The 22,686-nt window shown below is 47.1% G+C and overlaps 1 protein-coding gene across 1 annotated transcript in view; it reads left to right on the top strand.

The window, feature by feature from the left end:
* The window catches only part of LOC138453202 (adhesion G protein-coupled receptor F5-like), a 1,258,340-nt gene that overhangs the window by 479,852 nt on the left and 755,802 nt on the right, over positions 1-22,686 (top strand). Inside the window, exon 10 of the mRNA XM_069605829.1 lies at positions 1,350-1,556. Within this exon, the coding sequence (XP_069461930.1) occupies positions 1,350-1,556 (207 nt within the window). The remainder of the gene's footprint in view (positions 1-1,349; positions 1,557-22,686) is intronic.

Genomic DNA, 22,686 nt, shown 5'->3' with positions numbered 1-22,686 from the left:
ATGCAGCTCCTTCTCTATGCAAGCGTAACTTCTACTGCTCTGACCAATGACTTATCTGTGGTAATCATGTAATGTTGAGACCCACAACATTCCTGTTCCATGGAGGAAAAGATGAGCTACAGAGGTCCATAGCATACCGTTTCTATATCAGAAGGGGAGTGAGCACTGTTGAAGCCTATGCTGCACCTGTTTTATGTGAGGGGCGCTTCTACTGCAGAGACACATTCCTTCTGTTCACTGTATGGGAATCTTTTACCCTTGCTTTTCAGCTTGCACTGATCCACTCCACCTGATCTGCAAAATGTATGATTGCATTGGGGTTGCAATGATGGTACAATGATGTTTGAGGACAAAGTCACTTTATTTACTGAAATGTAAATCTGATCTTTTTCTGCTTTTGTGGGGGAAGGCTGCAGGGCTCCTACACATGCTGACCTGTTCTGTGTGTGCAAAGCGTTGAAAAGCTTATGCTGCTGTTATACCTACTCTTTGCATGCAGGGAAAGCCCATGGTGTTGGCGCTCATCTGCTTCATTTGTAAGATGGTGCCTGTGCTACCAAACCATGTGCTTTATCTGCTAAGTGTGAGAGAAACCTGTTTTTCTGTCATGATGTGGCCTGCTGCAGCAGGATAGTGACTTCCATACAGTTCCAACATTTTCACACGTCAGCTGGATGTCGCATACATTTTACTCTTTTGCAAAGGAGAAATTTCATTTGTACTCCCTTGAAATCACATTTACTCTCAAAGTTAGCTTGAAAATAGGGAGTACACTGCTTCCACCTCAAAATCTTATCTGGAGCACTGATTGCATCACTTCAAAATGGGGATTTGGAGATGGTTCTTGGCCTGGAAAACGATGGCGCTGAAGTAGCTAGCCGGGGGCTAATGATAGCTGTAAGATCAATCAATGAAAGCAGTGCAGGCAGATTGTACTTTAGTCTTGCAGAGGAGTCGTGGCTAGCCAAGACGAATTGTTCACATTTGCTATCTGCACCTGCAGGAAGGTATTTTCAATTTGCTCAGAGTATCTACTACAAGAGATCCTGAAGCTATTAAATCCTATGCGGGGCTATAATTATTGGCTTTTTCACATCCGGACCATGCTAGTTCTTGTAGTGGTTATTGTGAATGAAGGCGGTTATGTACTATCAGCATGATGACTAAACTCACATAACAAAATACTGTTTTCAGAAATTATGAATACAATGTAATTATTCTTTAAATGATTCTGAAGGGAATAGGAAACAAGATGTAGACTGAGATTCAATAAGTTACAGTACAGCATTTAGTTTCTTAGCTGTACATCTGGGAAATGTCACTCTAATTTGTTTACTTTTCTTCCACAGGGGAATATGCGTGCACGCTGAATGACTCCTCAATCATGTACATTGGAAAAATAAATATTAGTGTTTTCTCAGTAACTAAAACGTTTAGGCCCACCATGGACATTCTGTGCAATGGTAGCATCATTGAAATATACAGGTGGTGCATAAATAAAGATTTTTCAAACTTTAAATGCTCCTGCACAGCTGATGGACCTATACTCATTAATGGTAAGTGAAATTGTTCTATATATCTTGGAAGAAAAATGGGAAAAGACAAACATGGTGGGAGAAGAATGTTATTTTTCCAAGAATGCTTGCTTTGCTGAGTGAGATTCTAGTCACTCAGCATTCCTCTGCGCCTTATGATACCATTATTGTGCATATCTCTCTTCTTTTCAGCCCTCTTCAAATCTAATAGCCATGGCCTACTCCTGATCTTGTCAGAGTGTAACAACAAACCTCCTAGACCTACTTTGACCACTGCCTAATTGTTATCACCATATAGATACCTGACTCCTATCTACGATAGAAAGTGGATGAAAACTAGATACATAATGATACTTACCTCGTATTAAAGATATTTATTTAAACCGGGTCAGTGTATTTATGAAAGAAAGGTAACATTTTGTGTTTGAGAACAAAATGAATATCTTTCCATAACATTAACTATTGACGTTGGGACCAAAAATGTGTTGTTTGCTAAAAATGAAAAGCTTTTTCCGAAAGATACATTTAATTTCATAAAATTGTACATTGATGTTTGGGGACAAAGTCACTTTATTTACTAAAGCTGACAATCAGGAGGAAAGAGGGGTGTACACATGAGAACATCTTTCCTTAAGTGCTCATTCCCTACTGAAGGCACGCCCCATGAACGCTCACACCAGAGAGAATACAACCCGCTAAGGAAGAAAGGCCGAAGTCGATGTTGTAAGGATAACAACTTTAATCTCACACGCAGATGAGAGCAACAGCAAATAACTCTGCTGCTAAGAGCGTTCTGACAAAGAGAGGTACAAGCAGAAACATGTAAAGGTAAACAGCATCACAGTGATGCAACAACATACAGTAAAAACCAGCGCTGCTGATTGGATGGGACCTATATAGGTACTGCCTTTATCCATATTGGATGGCATTTTATTTGTCCCAGCACTGTCTGTCCGTCTTCCATCACGTGGGCGCTGCAGGACTCATCTTCTCACATCGAAGGTCAGAAAACAAATAAATTATACTCTTACTATACAGCTTGTTTATCACTCATACTGTGCACTTGGCATGCCTTAAAACAGACACACAGGAGGTCCTGGGGCATTCTAACCTTCACCCACACATTTCACTTACTCGCTCCGCGCCATCCGGCTCAAAGGTCTCCGCCCTCGTTTTGTACTATAATGTATCCCTCCCAGCACCTCACAAAACAAATCACACAATTTTCGCTTCAACGATACACCCTGTCCTTCCTCTTTGAACATTTCAGCACTTGTTACTTTGGGGTTGATGATATAAGGGCACCAAGGTTCCAAATCTCAAAACCTCCAACCTCAAAAAATATTACCTCAAAGCACAGGAATACCACCCACCAAACTCAAACAGAGACCTATAACACTAACAATTCTAAACGAATGCAGTATACCAAGTGCTGCATTCGTTTTGCATTTTTAGTATCAGAGGTCTCTGTTTTTATGTGGTGGGTGGTATTCCTGTGCAGTGGGTGATAAATATTGGCAAATGGCGACACCTTCTGTCCACAATGAAACCACTAAGCCGTACAAATAGGTAAATAAACAATCTTCAATCGATTAACATTTGCAGCCCTCCCCACAGAAGCAGAACCACCCAGCATTAACTGAAATACAGAACTAATACTGGCAACAATATGGTAATTTCTATACAAATTAATATGCATACATTTCAACTAAATGTACACATAAGGCATATTAACACCACATTCTCCTCCCACCCAAAGAAACATCCAGCATTAGCCCAATTACAAAGTGATGCTGGTACCTACCTCTACCAAGTACCTAGACCTAAACTAAGTAACACAACATAACACTAATGGAACTCCTCTCTAAATCCCTGCCTATTACCCACAGGTGGGCGAGCTCTGTAGTCAATATTACACACAAAAAGACACGATACAAGAGGAGACACACACAATTTTCAACCAAACATGCTGCTGGAGAAGTAATGAAGATATTTTCTGTCACTTTGTGATGCATTCCCCTACGTAACCTTGGGCACTGACAGTGGTGTGATCAAAAGAGCAGTGGGCCTACCCAAGCTACTGGATGATGGACATACAGAGGATCCCAAGCCACCATTCCTGCGTCGCCACACTAAGGCCGGGTGTTTATAGGAGCACTCACACCCCACTACTCCAAAACACACCCATGAACACCTACGGCTCGGTTTTCTGATGGATAAGTGACTCAGGAAGAAGACTGTCATAGAGGCCAGATAAGAACGTATCCTTAAGCAATTTGAAACTTCCCTTCCTGGAACTCTCTTTGCAAAAGTTGGTCTGACAACTTAATTTGCCTGATCTTGACACTGCTAATCGGACGACCACTGGAATGCAGAGAGCCCAGGAGCGGAATACCATGAAGATAAAGGAACCCTTTATCAGACACAAGCAACAGTAATGCAGCGAGGACCTATGGTTACTTCAAGGGGTCCAACACTGTAGAAGAGGGAACCAGTGAAACCTGAGGAAACCATAGAAGTCAGGAAGGAAAACTCTACTGCCCTATTCAGCACTAATTCCCGTGACCCAAACAGGGTCAAAATGTGACCCTGTGACAAAATGACTCTACTTTGCAGGAGTATAGGGATGACTAGTATCTCAACTGCCCACTAAGCCTCACACTGGTAAAACAGACACAGTCTGACATTTTTTTTTTTTGTAGTAAAATGGGGCAAGGGTGGTTATATTTTTCGGGAGGGGTTTGAGGCGTTGGCAGTAGCAACCCGAATAGCAATAGCACAAAAAGAATGTCCAATCAAGGTTCTATGACTATATAGACTTTTATTAAAACAATAACGATCCAAATAACTAACTAAAACACAAGCAAAAACCCACCCCTTTTCAGAAACACAGAAAATGCAAGCTGTTGTAGAATGTGTTCAGGCACCCAATTGGCAAAATGTCAGAACATGTCTTGTAAGAAGAAGGCAGAGAAGAGGGGCCTAAAAGGCAATATGGTCCTGGAGGAAGACCAGGCAGACAGGGCCTCTTCACAGTACCTCGTTTCTTCATATTGGATGCTTTGCAGCATTAGGGAGGGCTTCTATGCAATTTCTTGCCTTCAAGCCAGTGTCCATACAGGTTGAATCGCATTGATCTGTGTTGAGTTGGCTTGAGATGGTGCTTAAAAGTCACTATGGTCCCGAAGACGAACTAGGGGCACAGAATCTCTTGAAACTATCATATGTTGTGGTCTTATGTACTTGACAGCATTGTGCTATGCTTCTATGCACTTACCTGCAGTGGAGCAAGCTGGAGCAAGCATCCATACAGGATCGTGTTGATCCGTGTTGAGTCAGTGTTGAGATGGAGCTCTGCATGGATCTATTCAGTGCTACAGGCAATAGGGTTCGAAGGGTTGCAACAGTTTTGAGTCAGCGGTCGAGTCAGGTCAAAAAGATGCTTCCCCTGTGGTGAGTCCGAGAGTGATATGATGGCTTCCCAAGGAGGAAACCCAGTGCAGTAACAAGAGCAGCAAAACAACAATTATTTGCATCATGGTGCGAGTGACTTTCAAATGCAAAAACTGGTGGCTTACATTAAGGCAGTGGAGACTCACCCATAGGCGGCACTGGGGCGGCACCCTCTCCTCTTCATATTTGGTATCTTCCAGGTCACAAGGAGGAAACCAAGAGCAGCAAAAAGAAATGCATTTGCATTATGGAGCGAGTAACTTTAACTAGCTCCATAATAATGCATATGTAATATTTGCATTTGCAAAGAATCTAAAAACATTTAAAATCTTTGTAAAAGCAAATACTGGTGGTATCTCTTATACTCTGCACAGCACTTTACACAGCACTTTACATGGATGAAGGCCGGTGAATTAAACGCCAATGTCTTCACTCATGTAATGCTTTCTGTAAGTCATTAGAGACATCACGAGCGACGTCACTCCTTACAAGATGCCTCAGGGGCGCTGGAAAATCTGGTGCATGAGGCGTCAAGAAGGGCTCTTCACCCCTCCATCAGCCTGTCTGTCTCCAGCCAGGGGGTGGGTGAGAATGCTGACCCTGTCTTCTTCCTGATAACAGAATAGACAGGAGGAGTGAAGGGTGTTTACTGACCCCAACGAGGGAACATCGCCACAGGGGCCCAGTCAGGTACGTTTTTAAAATAATAAATGTTTTGTTTATTTGAGTGATTGTGTGTGTTTTTGTGAGAGATTGTATTTTTTAAGCGTGCGTGCGTAAGTGACAGAGTGAAATAGCCTGAATTAAGTGCTCTGATAAGTTCTGTGTGTATGAATGAGAGAGAGAGGATGCATCATGGCGGGACTGCTTTTGTGCATGTATACATGAATGTGTGTATCTGCATGAGAGAGGTTTTCTGGTGGGTGTCATGTGTTTGATTGAGAGGGGCTAGATGGGGACGTGACTGGGTGTTTGCATGTATATATGAATGTGTGTATTGTGACAAACCTGAGGGTGTCTCACCTGTTAGACCCCGGGGATCTGTCATCCAGGTGGCCAGGACACAGCCATCGCTATTGGATCAATTTCCTGGGAGTGGACCAGTGCGGCAGGATCACCTGGATGGGGGGTGGAAATGGGACACCAAAGGGTGAGATGTGGTATCCGCTGTCATGACCCTCGCCCAAAACCCCCTCTGGCAAACTCATTGGCCAGGTGGAGTCAGGACTCGGGCCTCTAGAGCCTGGCATCCTCTTCAAAAGCCCTCATGGGGCCAGACCTGGCGCTTATGGTGCCAGGCTCATACCCCATGAAAAACAATGTGCTTGGGAACTACTTTATTGTATTGTCGGGCAACATGGAGGCCTCCACATAGCTTGGTTCCTAAGAACCAAGATATGCGGTCTAGTGTTTTTGGTGTGGTAGCCTAGGGACTACTTTACCCAGACTATTTTGTTGGGGCTATTTAAACCACACCAGAGCAAGAAAACATGCTTCGTGTTACTTTGCAGCTTGCAACGTGACGCTCACCGTGTCCAGCTATTCTCTCGAACCTCGTAGAAGCAGAACCTGCAAGGAGACAAAAGGAACATCATTAGCAGCAGCATCTTACCTGCAGTCTTCATCTTTAAACACTTGCAGCTACTGAGAACAGCTTCCTCGAATCTGCACGCCTCCCGGACAGAACGACCTGAAAGAAGAAGATAGAGGCAACATTAAAGAAAGCAGTAGAGACATTTACAAATTACGAACTGCTCAAAAGGCTTACCTGGCTGGTCGCCTCTCGACTGGCACCACTCCGGACAAGACTTTGCAGCACTGCGCATAGCGCTTACTTACCGCATCATAGCGCTCTTAATGCGCCATCATTTACCAGCGGGGCTCAACCAAGCCAGTTCGCCGCGCTGAAGCTCTGCATACCTAAGGGAGAAAAAAGAGACATTTTAAACAAAGAAAGGCATGCAGGATAGCAACAAAACTAAAGAACAGCAATGAGACCTACCTGAACAATATCAAACAGGCCGGCGTCCGTGAAGTAACTGGACCGCACTCGCCCAAGAAAGACAAAGCGCCCCTGCAAAGAAGGCAGGACGAACAGCACGCCTAATTCTACCACAAGGTGAGGAGAGGGCGCCAGAGGGACTGAAATCATACAGGGGTGGAGGGAGGATACTTACCCCAGTCGGTCAGTCTTGAACACAGTCCTCCTGTATTTTCAGGCAGAACCTTCCCCGCAGACCACATCAGAGCAAAGCTGAGAAGCATACCAGCGAGTAACCCGACTGGGTGGCGTCCCTGTGGATACCAGGTGAGTGTAACAGAACGCAAAGCCTACCACAACAAATCCACCTGGGTGCCATGGAGACATCAGAAATGGACCAATTGGCCTAATTACAAGGAGAGCTTCGTGCTGAGGTTCATTCTGCCCGACAAGAGACTAATGCCCTCCGGAGAGACCTAATAGTGACCAAAGAACACACTGAAGAGATTAGCAGTCAATACTTGCAATCACAGGCAGGACAGACACCTCTACCTGGAAGCAATCCAACGATGCAAAACCCTGCCATACCACCCACTCCAGTACAGATCACGTTACCTGGAACAGTGCCCCTGGCACCACCAGAAAGGATCTCAGGTGACCCACGGAAGTATGCGGCATTCATCAAGCAGTGCCGCCTTCATTTTCTTTGTGGCCTGGAGCATTTCCAAACGACCAAGCTCGGGTAGCTTTTGTCTTATCATACCTGAGTGGTAGTGCAGCAGATTGGTCGGTGCCGTTGGTAACCCATGATGATCCTCTATTACATGACTTTGGGGGGTTCCAGAGAGAAATGGAAAAACTTTTTGCTCGCCATACCCAGGAACAAGCAGTAGACAATGAACTCTTGTCCCTCCAACAGGGGAATCAGGACTTGTTAACGTACATTGCCACCTTCAACAGACTGGTTGCCGAAGCTAGGTGGCCAGAAAACAAAAGAACCACGTTATTCCATCGAGGCTTACGAGGCGAATTAAAGGACGTCTTAGCTCAGGTGGTTGATCCTCCCTGAGACTGTGCAGAACTCATAAATCTGGTTGTGCAGCTAGACCACCGGTTGCAGGACCGAAAGGCAGACCGGACCCTCGGACCGGGCATGTTCGACCAAGGGAAAACACACCCCGTGTACCTGAAAATGCTGTAGAACCCATGCAGATCAAAGGAATACGGCCTCCATTAACAAAACAAGAGCGGGACAAAAGAAGACAACAACAGCTTTGTTTGTATTGTGGGAAACCAGGACATTTCCTGAAGGACTGTCCAGTAAAACCCCCAAGAAGAACTGTCGGGCCACAGAGAAGGATGAAGCTATGGAATCGGAAAACTACCAAGCTCGACAAACGTAGAGGTCAGTTTGTCGAGTGAGAAGAAAGAGTTGCTGGCCTCGCACTTTGTAATACCAGTGATCTTAATTAACCACCAACAGTCGTAAAGAATGCATGCTGTTGAAGCATACATCGATAGCGGAGCAGTTGGAAATTATATTGATCAAGAACTGGCAGCAGAGATGGGGCTTGCTTTGTGTTGTAAGCCAACTATGGACAAGGTAACCACCGTGGATGGGACAGAAATCGCTTCCGGACCAGTAACCCAGTGCACAGCCTGGGTAAACTTACTGTGCCAGGACGGACATCGGGAGTCTATTTCATTCGAACTCATCAACTTTGATAGACTTCCCCGGTGACTGCTCCCCTGCCTGCTATTACCAAAAGGAGAAACCCGACGTCTGTATCCCCATGACTCCCGGAGCGACAGTATCAACCCTGGGAGCAACTAATACCTTGCCAAGTGAATACCATGATTTCCAGGATGTTTTCCGAAAGGACCAAGCCAATACATTGCCGCCACACAGGCCCTATGACTGTCAGATCAACCTTGTTCCTGGTGCACAAATCCCTTGCGGCAGGATCTACGCTCTCACCGAACCAGAAAACCTTCATTTTAAATCCTATTTAGACCAGTACCTTGCAAACGGATTTATCCGTCCTTCGAAGTCCCCCGCAGCCAGTCCTTTGTTCTTCGTACCGAAAAAGGAAGGAGACTTGAGAACCTGTATTGACTACCGCGCATTGAACCAGATCACCGTGAAGAACTGCTACCCCTTGCCACTTATCCCTGAGATGCTAGACCAAGTTAAAGATGCCCAGATTTATACCAAATTGGACCTTCGAGGAGCGTACCACCTGGTCCGAGTCAGAAAAGGAGATGAATGGAAAACCGCCTTCCGTACTAAGTACGGCTTGTTTGAATATCAAGTCATGCCCTTCGGGTTATGCAACGCTCCTGCGGCATTCCAGTATTTCATGAATGACGTCTTAAGGGAGTTAATTGATGTGTGCGCCTTAGTGTACATAGACGTCATCTTAGTATACTCAGCCTCGGAACAAGATCATGTCAGGCACGTTTGTTCAATCCTCACCAAGCTCTGTCAGCATTGCTTGTTTGCAAAGCTTGAAAAATGCTTTTTTCACGTCACCGAAGTAGAATTTCTTGGTTTTATCCTTACTCCAGGAGGCATCAGAATGGACGTGCACAAGGTAGATGCAATTCTGAAATGGCCTTCAGCGACGTCTCTGAAAGGAGTACAAATCATGCAGCGCTTTGCAAACTTCTACCGCCGGTTCATCCCAGACTTCTCTCAGGTTGTGCACCCAATCACAGTACTATTACGAAAAAACTATAAAAAGTTTGCTTGGACAGAAGCCTTTCAGGAACTTAAACAAAGGTTTACCTCTGCTCCAATCCTGCGACATCCTCGTCCAGACCTCCTTTATGTCGTTGAAACTGATGTGTCCAGTCTCGCAATGGGGGCTGTCCTTTCACAGAGAGACCCGGACACCGGCCAGCTACATCCTGTGGCCTTCTGGTCGAAAAAGTTCTCACCTCCAGAGATTAATTATGCCATCATGGACAAGGAACTCCTGGCTATCAAATCCGCCTTTAAAGCCCGGAGGCACTACCTTCTGGGGGCCAGACACACCACTACAGTCATCACAGACCACCGAAACCTGCAATATCTCAAAACAGCCAAGGCCCAGTCCTCGCGCCAATTACGGTGGGCCCTTTTCTTCTCCGAATATGATTATGTAATCACATTTTGACCAGGAGTCAGAAACGGAAAGGCGAATGCCTTATCTCACAATGGCATAGAGGAAATAGTATATAGAACTCCAGACCCAGTACCTATTATACCTGAAGACAAACTCTTGGGTATCACGACAGCCTTAACACAAGAAGAACTACGAAAAGAAATCCAATGGACAATGAACCCTGATGCCTACCTCGCATGGCAAACTCAAGGAGAACAACATACCATCAAGGACCATCTACCCTTTTTTAGGGATCGCCTATATGTACCCAAGAAGGAATTACAACAGCATATTATTTCAAACTATCACAATTAATTGATCGAAGGTAATCCTGGGATTGCCAAAACCCTAGCTAAGGTGAAAGAGAACTTTTGGTGTCCTACATGGCGTAAGGACATCGTGCAGTATATTCAGTCCTGCGGTGTCTGCGCACAAAATAAATCACAGAAACAAAAACCATCTGGTCTCCTACAACCATTGTACATTCCTCCAGTTCCATGGCACACTCTTTCCCTTGCCTTCATCACTGATCTACCTCCAAGACAAGGGTTTAACACCATCCTTGTAGTTGTGGACGTATTCTCGAAGATGGCGGATTTTATTCCTCTCAAAGGCCTCCCAGACGCAGCCACTTTAGCAAAAGTGTTCCTGGAGGGCGTGGTAAAGCTACATGGCTTCCCTTCGCTTCTGGTCTCTGATCGAGGCAGCCAGTTTGTTTCAAACTTCTGGAAAAAATGTTGTGCAGTGGCGCAGATCGACGTTCGGCTATCTACCAGTCACCATCCCCACACAGACGGCCAAACCGAGAGAACCAATCAGACACTCGAGCAATATTTACAGTGCATGCTGCACCACAAACAAAGGAATTGGAAAGACCTACTATGGATAGCCAAATATGCATATAACAATTCTTTGTATTCAAGCACGGGACAAACACCCTTCTATACCCTTTATGGCAGACATCCACGTCCTCTGAACTAAACCTTCCAGCAAGCTTGGAAATGCCAGCGGTAAAGACTCTACACACAACCATTACTCAGGCTTTCAAAAGGGCAAAGGAACAGCTTATTCATGCCAAAGAAAAACAAGAGATTCGCCTACCAACACCGGAAAAAGGCCCCTGATTATCAAGTAGGAGACAAAGTTTGGTTAGCCGCTAAATTTGTACCCATCAAGGGAACCCGGACCTTTCATCCCAGATTCTTAGGACCATATACCATTAAGGCAATTATCAACCCAGCAGCCTTGAAACTGGATTTACCACCTAATCTGCACACTATTCCATGTGTCCCTCCTGAAACCAATGCAACCCGGCACACGGATTGGGACACCACCTAAGCCCATACTTGTTGACGGAGAACCAGAATTCGAAGTCAATGATATCTTGGACTCTAAATATTCTAGGACCAAGCTATATTATCTCATCGATTGGAAAGGATTTGGACCCACAAGAAAGATCCTGGGAGCCCAGTGAAAATATCCACGCACCACGTCTAATCATGAAATTCCATCGGAACTTCCCAACAAAACCTGGGCCAGACAGAAGGAACACCATGGGAGGGGACTTAGGGGGGAGTGCTGTCACACCCCTCGCCCAAAACCCCCTCTGGCAAACCCATTGGCCAGGTGGAGTCAGGACTCGGGCCTCTAGAGCCTGGCATCCTCTTCAAAAGCCCTCATGGGGGCAGTCCTGGCGACTATGGCGCCAGGCTCATACATCATGAAAAACAATGTGCTTGGGAACTACTTTATTGTATTGTCAGTCAACATGGAGACATCCACATAGCTTGGTTCCTAAGAACCAAGCTATGCGGTCTAGTGTTTTGGGTGTGGTGGCCTAGGGACTACTTTACCTGGACTATTTTGTTGGGGCTATTTAAACCACACCCAAGCAAGACAACACGCTTCGTGTTTCTTTGCAGGTTGCAACGTGACGCTCACCGTATCCAGCTATTCCCTCGAACCTCGTAGAAGCAGAACCGGCAAGGAGACAAAAGGAACATCATTAGCAGCAGCATCTTACCTGCAGTCTTCATCTTTAAACACTTGCAGCTACTGAGAACAGCTTCCTTGAATCTGCACGCCTCCCGGACAGAACGACCTGAAAGAAGAAGATAGAGGCAACATTAAAGAAAGCAGTAGAGACATTTACAAATTACGAACTACTCAAAAGGCTTACCTGGCTGGTCGCCTCTCGGCTGGCACCACTCCGGACATTCCACTTGCGCTGAAGAACACTGCAACCTATAAGGAAGGAAACACAGGTTTGCAAAGGCAAGACTTTGCAGCGCTGCGCATAGCGCTTACTTACCGCATCATAGCGCTCTTAATGCGCCATCATTTACCAGCGGGGCTCAACCAAGCCAGTTCGCCGCGCTGAAGCTCTGTATACCTAAGGGAGAAAAAAGAGACATTTTGAACAAAGAAAGGCATGCAGGAAAGCAACAAAACTAAAGAACAGCAATAAGACCTACCTGAACAATATCAAACGGGCCGGCGTCCGTGAAGTAACTGGACCGCACTCGCCCAAGAAAGACAACGCGCCCTGGAAAGAAGGCAGGACGGAGAGCACGCCTAATTCTACCACAAGGTGAGGAGAGGGCTCCAAAGGGACTGAAATCATACGGGGCTGGAGGGAGGATACGTACCCCAGTCGGTCAGTCTTGAACACAGTCCTCCTGTATTTTCAGGCAGAACCTTCCCCGCAGACCACATCAGAGCAAAGCTGAGAAGCATACCAGCGAGTAACCCGGCTGGGTGGCGTACCTGTGGATACCAGGTGAGCATAACATCCGCTTCTTTATGGCACCTTTTCCCCATCCTAACAGGAAGTATATCTAGAAACTCAAACCCACCTTTTCCGACTCAAACACCTTCTCACAGACAGTTCATCATGAGCAACACTGGACTAACATCAGAGCCGTATACCTGACATGTCCCAACACATGGATCAGGCAGAGTCAGGCAATTACTGATAACAAAACACACTTGACCCCCATTACACTTCCCCACATGGATAAAAGGCATAGCATGAAAGCACACTCTGAGCAAGGCCAAAACCACAAGGAAGCAGCTATCCTGAGATGGTAGTTTAAACCGAGGAGAAAGGCAGCAAGATCTGAGAGGACAACAAGGAGGGAATTACCTTTGCCCTTTTCAACCCTGAGCCGCGACTTCCAAGACGCCTCAAGGAAAAGAAACATAAGACCGGGAATTGTAGCTGACAAATGGTGTAGGTTGTGTCAACAGTACACAGGTCCCTCCCACGCTGATAGCCAGGGTGGGGAGAAGCGATTGCCGCCACCGTGGTACCATCCTTGACTCCGACAGCCAAGAAATGCCAACGAGTTCCGCACAGCCGGTTAGTTTGAGAAACTGATAGCAGACCAGACCGTGTTATGCTCTAGGTTGCAAGCTGCAACATTGTCTGAACAAAGAGGACTTGAATATAATTGAACTTTGTGAAACTAAGATTGGTACCAGATACAGAGTGGACTGGCGCCGCGTGAGTGCTCACTTGAAGGTCTCTGTCACCTCTTCTGAGCGGGGAAGAATTGTTGAACTGTAAAATAGAAGTGGTCCTGAAGCGGGTTGCGTTGAATCCTGCGCTCACTCAAAAGTCTTTGGTTGTCTGTAAACTGAAGTTAGTCTGAGCCCGGAAGAGGGGGACTAATTGTGTAGAAGTTGGTCTGAGCCCAGAAGAGGGGGACTATTTGTAAATGAAGGGTCTGAGCCCAGAAGAAGGGGATCCTGGGTGAACAACACCCGAGAAGATTATTGAGGCAACTGTGAACTCGACTGAGGGATGCCTGTGAATAGGGGTGAACAACACCTGAGAAGATTGTTGTAGCAAATGTGAATCCGACTGAAGGATGTCTACAAATTGAAGTTGGTCTGAACCCGACTGAGGGAGGCTAACGGTGAAAGAAGGATCAGAGCCCGGCTGAGGGGGATCCTGGATGACGAGTTAATCACTCTATATGAATATTGAGAAAGGAGCTTTGCTTTGTTTATGGGATATCAGGTCTTCTAAGTCAAGATACTTTGCACTAAAGAGACTTGGGCACAGAAAGCCATGATGTTGGTGAAAGGAACTGTGACCTCGTGCAGGAGGAGCCCTGAAGTGTGCTGTGCTCAAGTGACCCGCCTTGTCCCGTGCTACAAACGTGGGGAAGGGAGGCCCTGGCCTACACATCCTGACTTATCATTTTGTGAACACTTCTTTCTTTTTGTGAACATTATCCCACTCTATTTTGTAGCATAGCAGTAAGGATTAGCAATAGTTTGATTTTAGTATAGGCCCTTTTATTTGACTAGACTCCACAAGGACAGTATTATTATTATTTGATGGTCTTAGCTTGCTCCCATCTTAGATTTAGGTTTAGATTAGGTGTTTATCTCACCCATTTTACAGTTGAATAAACACCCTTGAACTGTGATAACTTGTCTCTGTCTTACTTTGATACCATGCCTTCCTTACAGTATCTGTGTGGGTGTTTGGGAATAAATGATTGTCTCTGAGCGCGTCTCCCTTCATGGAAGAGGGAGTTTAAAATGGGTCAGCTGGGAGCAAAGGAGATTTCCTCCAAGAACAGAGGCAGGCATGACAGGCAGTGTGGCAACAGTGAACCAGTTGAAGACAGCGACCCAACCCAAAACAGTATCCCGGGAGCTCTGGAGTGGTGGTGGCGAGAGAGGAAGCCGTCCCAACCAGGGAGCCAGGAAGCAGAAGGGACTCAAGGCCGCGCAGAAAAGCATCGTTGGTAGCCAGAGAGATACGCGGCAGGAATGGAAAGCCAAGTCAGGCTTCATTCTGGTGTAGAGAGCTAGGATGATCAGTGCCACTGTCTTGGGAAAGTCTCCCGAACACCGCAGAAGCAGTGAAGTGCACCCGAGCGAGAGTGGCAGCGAAAAGAAGAAGAAACCAATACCGCTGAGCCCAAATTACTTGTCATCATAATAGCCACAGTGAAAACAAACAACATTGTAAAGTTTTAGAACGAAACTTGGGGGAGACACATGATCCATTGTCCTTAACATTGAAACACAAAGTCCTGGTAGAAGAGTACACCAGGCCATATGCAAGTCTGGGACTTGAATTGTAACCGAAGTACCTGGCAAGAGAGCATACCAGGTATTGGCCCTCATTACGACCCTGGCGGTAAGTAACGGCCATTACCGGCATGGCGCAATTAACATGTCCGTGCTTGCCAGAGACCGCTAAAAGCGGCACATTACGACTTCTCGGGCACGAGCATTGCGCCATGCCGGTAATGTAATCACCGCCATGCCGCTAAAGGCCGTAAAACCCCACTTACCAGCATCGTATGCCGTGCAAATAGCACCTCCGCCACCCTAGCCATCGATATTAGCGGTCACCGCTAATAGCGGTAACCGAAATTAGCAGGAACCGCTATTAGCGGTGACCGCAAATAAGCGGATCCGGAAGTTGCTTCACCGCACGGGAATGGGAAAGAGCACGGCGGCCATCTTTAAAAACACAATCCATTGCCATCCTCTTCAACCAGTGGACACCTGACCCCCACAACCTCCACAAACCCTCTACAACACCCATTCCACATCACATGCCAAAAAAAAAATTTGAAAAAGACCGGAGATAGGCTGCGGCAGGAGCGCTTTTCTAGGGAGGAGTTAAATATGTTGGCCGAAACCCTCCAAGAACATGACGATGTTGTCTTTTCCATGGAGATGACCAGACCGGCACTGATGAGAAAGAAGGCCACATGGGCCATGGTAGCCCAGAGGGTCAGTGCTGTCGGCACAACACCCCGCAATGCCAGACAATGCAGAAAAAGGTGGGACGATCTACGTCTCCGCTTCAGGAGTATACTGGCGGCCAATAGGAATCTGGGCATGGCGACTGGCGGAGGAGCTGAGTCGCCCATCAAACTGCAGCCGTGGGAGGAGATATGTGCCACAACCATAGGCATGGAGAGCATTGAGAGGGTCGGAGATATGGAGAGAGGAGCCCCGACATCAGGCGACGCAGGTAGGTGCCTTAATTCTAGCTATGCCAAACTCAACACAATGAAGTCCAGATGTTTGGGAAGTGCAATGATGCCTAACAGGGTCCACACGACACATTAGCACAAGACTGCCTACAGGCAGTGTTGACCTCCACCTTGTACACATGCATTATGCACCCCCTTTCTGTAGCCACCCGCATGCCTCCACGCTTCTACCACCTAAGAGGGAGACAACCTGTATGTCACTGCCTCCAATGTGCTCCATCTAGTAATCAAAATGAATACAGCCATCACATGCCTGCTCAATCTCCGTAGACCCATCACTAACACTCTCCCTCCTTTGATCCACCACAGGCTCTCATTCGGACAGTGCCGATGAAGACACAGGCACAACACCTGCCAAGAAGCCCAGGCCCGAAGAGCCACAACACCGTCCCTCCACCTCAGGTGGAAAAAGCAAACCCACACAACAGCCAAAATCCCACAACACATCACAGCCACAGCACCGATGTGCAGCAAGTCAAGCACTACGGCACCACTGACTTCAACCATCCGCCCAGTGGTGTTCACTGAAGGCACTGGGTCCGCAGGAAGCAGCACCATCGGGGAGACTGCTGCCGCCGCAGCTAGCTCAGACAATGAGGAAGGGGATGTAGATGTTGCCGTGGGTCCCCCCACTGGTCCCCTGCATTCCCCCTACCTGTCCCCGTGCAGCCAGCATGAAAATGGCATACAGGGGCAATCTCCTGAAAACTCTTGGCCGGCCACTCCATGCCCAGTAGCAGATGTGCAGGAGGGGAGCAGCATAATGGACACGCCAGAACCATCAGCCACAGGCCGCAAAACCCAGGAGTCGATGCAGGAAATAATCACGCGGCAGCAGCAACTAACATCCCTCTTGACACAGCATGTTGCAGAATGCGCCAGCGCAAGGAGGGAAATGCGCGAATGTGCTGAAACTGTAAAGGCTGCCATCGAGTCCACCTCTAAGGACATATGTGCCGAACTGGCCGCGGTGTGGCACGTACTTTCCGAGCAAGTCCAAACAATGAGGGACATGCATCCATGTGAGCAGCCCAGTTCCTCCTCGGCTGCCAGGTCTACCTGAACCAGCCCCGTCTGCAGATCGGGCAGGAACCTGCGGCGTACAGACAGGGGTGCACCGGGTGCCGGGAGAGGGGGTTGCCAATAGACGCGGCCTTGTGTACCGATGCCACATGATGCACTTGAGCACAGTCCTCCACACCATGTTATGGGGAGTTGAGGGGGGAGTGGGAGTGTTGGGGAGTTGAGGGGGCGGGGGGGAGTGGGTGTGTTCACTTAGAATTACTATTTCAATACACTTTTTGTTTATGCACAAATCACTTGTGTGGACATTGCTCATTGCGTACGTGTGTTTTATTGGTGAAGAGTCTACAGTGTGCATGTCCCAGACACACCCAGTGCCCCAAGTGCCATCTTCATGTGACACCCCCCATTCATGTGTGCTAGAAGATTATGTTGATCAGAGTCTGACGCATGTCACGTCCCTCCTGTGCATTGCGTCCTCCCTGGGGTGCTGCCCCATCCCCACCCTCCTCATCTTCTTCATCATGTGGTTGCTGTTCTGCGTCAGGGGGCAGGGGCACATTCCGTCTGATGCACATATTGTGTAGCATCACACATGCCATGACAATCTTTGCCACCTTCTCATGGCGGTACAGGAGTGACCCACCAGACCTGCTGAGGCAGCGAAACCGTGCCTTCAAGAGGCCAAATGTCTGCTCAATCACCTCACGGGTTCGTGTATGGGCACGATTATAGTCCTCCTCTTGCCTGTTCTGTGGGTTCCGGACTAGGGTAAGGAGCCACCGCTTCGAAGGATAGCTGCATCACCTGCATGTGGGCAACAATGTAGGTGTAAGTTAACTCATCATGTTTGACCTCATTGAGTGATACCATGGAATGCATTTGTTTCTTCATCTCAAGCCCATTTCCATGCTTGAATGGAGTCACACGATGAGACTGCTATGTGTGTATTCCTCTTATGGACTGTTTTGCATGCCATCGACTAGTGTGCGCTGGGGGGTCCAGTTCCATGTGAGTGCACATGCACTGTGTTAGTCCACGACGGTTGTTTCTGTGATCTTGCAGATGTTCAGTAATTTGTATGCTTTCATCCTGGCAACGGTGATGTCAGCCTCATGATGCTCTCACTACGCACAACAAATGGTGTCATGCAATGTAGTTGGGCATCTGTGTCAGTGTAGTGGTGTATGGATGTATTTGACCCTCATGTGACTCCTTTATGCGCAGTGATGGGGGACTGGCCTTTCAGTTCATTGTGTTTTGTGGTGTGTTTTGGCTATAGCTGTTGCTTGTAGCTGCATTTTGTTGAGGGGGATACGGTCTGATTTGGTACAGTGCACATGCAGATGTCTGTGGGATAGTTGGGACACCGCTTCATTCGCATGGTAGGGCTGCTTACATCTTGCATTATGTGGTCAGGTGTCAGGTCCAGTCTGGACTGCTTTTGGGGTATGAGCTTGCTCCATTCCCTCTGGCACTCGCAGCTAGATGAAGTGTATGCATCTCCCCCCCACCCCCTATCTCAGCCAGGTGAAGTATGCATGTATGCCTCAATCACCTACTCACATCACATTTCCATGAGCCTAACATGCAACTCATCGAGTAGCCAGGATCTCTGCCCTGCATGTCGCTCCATGTAGCATGGAATCGTGGAGTTCCGCAGGACCATTCAATCATGGGTTGATCTGGGGAATAGGGCACAACATTGTGTGATGATCTTGTTCGAGTCACATACCATTTGCACGTTGATTGAGTGGTATAGCTTACGGTTGAGGTACACTACCTCCATGGCATGTGGGACCACCAATTCCACATGGGTGCAGCCGATGGCGCAAATGCAACCAGGTATGCCGGCCAGTGAATGGAAACCCACTTTGGTGTTTGAGACCTACTGGGCAGACCGCCGTAAGGAAATGTGTTTGTCTGTGTGCTTGAGGAGGGCATCAGGCACTTGGTTCAGCGTAAGTGAAGTTAATGGTTGTGAAATGCCATACAGTTGCCCCTCTGTGTGTTGGTAGGTGCCTCTGGCCAGGAAGTGGAGCACAGACACTACCTTCAGTAGGGGTGGGATGGCGGTGCGTGTTTCAATGTGGCTGACTATGTCGTCATGTATCATTTCCACAATGGTGGTGATGGTGTCCCGGTCCAGGGGGTACAGGGTGTGGATCTGGTCAGCGGTTAGGTTGAATGGACTGGCTCAAATGCGTGGAATTGGGGGCTGCCTGTGTGGTGGCACTGGCTGTGCTGGTTGGGCATGCTGGCCCTGCCTTGCCCTCCTTCTCCTCCTGCGTCTCCTCTGTGCTGCCTGTTGTTGTACTTCTTGCAGTTGTTGTTGTGGCACTTCCACTGCAATCAGGCCCTGCAGCCCCAGCATTGCTAGTAGTGTTGGATTCATTGTGGAGTGTAACTGTGTGTGGGAAGGGGTGGGGTGTGCTCCTTTTGTGCTTGCCCAGTCTGTATTGACTCCACCTGTGCTGATTGTGTGCACCTGTTGCAGCTGGGAACACTGCACATGGCCATTTACGGTTGGTCCGCGATGGCGGTATTAGCGCCATGGCGGTAAGGTACTTTACGGCCTTCACAAAGGCATTATTTCCATGTCTGCGTGACTCATAATGTTCACAACTTAGCGCCATGGCACGATTTCCGGCATGGGGGTCGCGTGCCCCCGCCCTTGGCGCTTTTAACGGCACCGTTGATTACGGTGCCACTATTAGCGCTATCTCGGGTCATAATCTGCCCTAGTGGTAAGCGATGCCAGTAATCCTTTACCGGCATCGTTTTTCACTTACCGCCAGGGTCGTAATGAGGGCCTTTGTGCGAGTCGGGAACTTGCACCTAAGTTGTATGAAAGAACTATAGCAAAGTACCTGGCAGGAGAGTATACCAGATGTCTTGCAAGTCTGGAACCTGCATCCAAGTTGTATGAAAGAATTGTATCAGAAGAACCCGGGAGAGATTATACCAGGTGTATTTACGAGTCTGCGACCCGCTCTGAATTTGAGTTGTTTTGAAAGAAGAATCCTAAGGAAGATTCATGCCGTTAGAGTTGTGCATTATCTTGAATGTGGAAAAGACCTGGGGAAAAAGTTGTCCACACCCCCACCGGATACATTTCTATACCAAGAAGAAGGGGCTGTCCTTGAACTATAAAGAACATGGATATAAATTTGAACTCGTGTTGTGGTGGAGAGAAACCTGGGGAAGGGAGTCATTCCCTGGAACTGTGAACAATCTTTACTTGGATCCTTTTTGTTGGATCTAAACCTTTTTGTTGAACTTGTTCATTGTTTGTTTGTTTGTTTGTTTGTTTATTCATTTGTTAAGCGCACCAGACTCGTAAGTAAAAGGGCGCAATGACAAGGAAATGCAAAGCTTACATGATTACACAGGTTACAGACAGGATATATACAATATGAACAATAGGACTGTGGCTAGTTTGCATGAATGCGGGAAATATACAATATGAACAATAGGGCTGTGGCAGTATAGTATGATTACAGGATATATACAATATGAACAATAGGGCTGGATCAAAGGTGCGTGCACTAGGATATAAAACTTATATGAGTACACATGCATGGGCAGCAGTATTTACATAAAGAGAGAGTATAGCAAGGTATACTGTTTCTTGATTGCAGGATAGTGTCCTCAGGGAAGGGTGATGGGTAACTAAGGATTGGTGGCAGTGATATGCTTTATTAAGTTTTTCCTGAAGAGTGGATATGGTTGGTCAGCTCTTAACTCCTGGGGCAGTGAGTTCCAGCTTCTGGCTGCCTTAACAGTGAAGCTGTTGCCCCCGATGGTAGTCAGTTTGTATTTGGGGATATTTAGGCAGTTAGTGTTCCCCATTCTAGTGGGTCTGAGAGAAGTTCTTCTCTGAAGTTTGTCTATGAGGTAACTGGGGGCCGCGTTGTTCAAAGCTTTGTGTGTCAGAGAGAGTGTTTTTAGAAGTATTTTATTGGATGTGGAGAGCCATTTGTGTTGATGTCTCAAGGCAGAGATGTGGGTTTTCTTATTTATGCCAAGGGCTGCTCTTAAGGCATTATTCTGTAGCGTTTGGAGTTTATTAGTGGTGGATTTGTTAGCCCCAATGTAAAGGGCATTGCAATAGTCGATTCTAGAGAGTATAAGAGCTCTAGCCAGGATCAGACAGCTATAGTCAGAGAGGAATGGTTTACCAGCTCTAAGAAGTTTGCATGTGTAAGCCGTAGACGAGGTAAGGGATTTGACCTGTTTGTCAAAGGATAGTGTGGAGTCCAAGTAGAATCCCAGGGTTTTTACTTCCTTGGAGACTTTAATGGTGTTGCCGTCAATATTGAAGGAAGAGTAATCTTGACCCAGTTTTTTAATATTGGCCTGCGAACCCAATATTATTAGTTCAGTCTTATCATCGTTCAAGCATAGGCCGTGTGTGGCCATCCATGCTTGGATGATAAGGTAAATTTTGTTCACTAGGCCCGTGTCCGCACTGTAATCCCCAGAAAGTGGTAGGAGAATCTGAGTATCATCTGCATAGTTAGTGTAGGTGACACCCAGCTGGTCCAGATCGTCGAACAATGGCTTAGTGAAGATGTTATATAGGGTGGGCGAGACGCAGGATCCTTGCGGAACGCCGCATAGGATGGGTGTAGGCTCGGCAGATGCTGAGGAGGAGAAGACTCTCATGGTCCTCTCACTCAGGAAGGACTCGATCCACTTGATAGCGTCCGTGGAGAAGTGAGCTGCAGAGTCAAGGTGCCGACATAAGACCTTGTGGTTGACCAGGTCGAAAGCAGCGGAAAGGTCGAGTAGGAGCAGGAGTACCGTCCTTCCTTTGTCTCTCAGTTCGTCTATCTGGGACTTAAGGTCGATTAAGGCAGTCTCAGTTCCGTGCATTGGACGGAAGCCGGATTGTCTGTTGCCCAGGAGTTTGTGCAGTTCTAAATGCTTCTGTATTTGAGTGTAGGCGGCTTTATCCAGTATTTTTAGTAAAAATGGGACCGTGGTAATAGGTCGATAGTTAGTAGGAATGAGGGGATCAAGTGTCTGTTTCTTGAGGAGTGGTAGCACCCAGGATTGCTTGAGGTTGGCAGGTATAGTACCTGTAGCAAAAGAGGCATTTATCAGTTTGGTTATAAATGGGGAGAGTTCTCTAGCAGCGTCTTTTATTAGCTGTGCAGGGCAGATGTCCCCTTTACAGTTTGAGGGTTTTAAAGATAGGATGATTTTTTCTACCTCTAGGATGGACATTTTTGAGAAGTGAAATGTGGCATTGTGTGCCGGTGGTGGCTCATTGGGCTGGAGAATGTTAGGCAGGTGCTGTAAGTTTAGAGCCTTCTTTTTTAATTGGATTTTGTTCTGAAGTGTATCGATTTTATGCTCTAAGGCTTGTTGTATGTCAGTACACCAGGATTTGTCCTTGGTGCAGACGTCCGGGGTAGCAATAGGGGACTCTAGTTCTTTGAGTATGCAGAAGAGTTCCTTCATGCTTGAGTTTGAGCTAGCAATGCGTTGGTCATATGAGTTACGTTTTG

The sequence above is a fragment of the Ambystoma mexicanum genome, chromosome 4p, assembly GCF_040938575.1.
Source record: "Ambystoma mexicanum isolate Mex_15411 chromosome 4p, UKY_AmexF1_1, whole genome shotgun sequence".
In the NCBI taxonomy this organism is placed as follows: domain Eukaryota; kingdom Metazoa; phylum Chordata; class Amphibia; order Caudata; family Ambystomatidae; genus Ambystoma; species Ambystoma mexicanum.
Note: the sequence above shows the minus strand (reverse complement) of the source record. Positions and strands in the feature narration are given on the sequence as shown.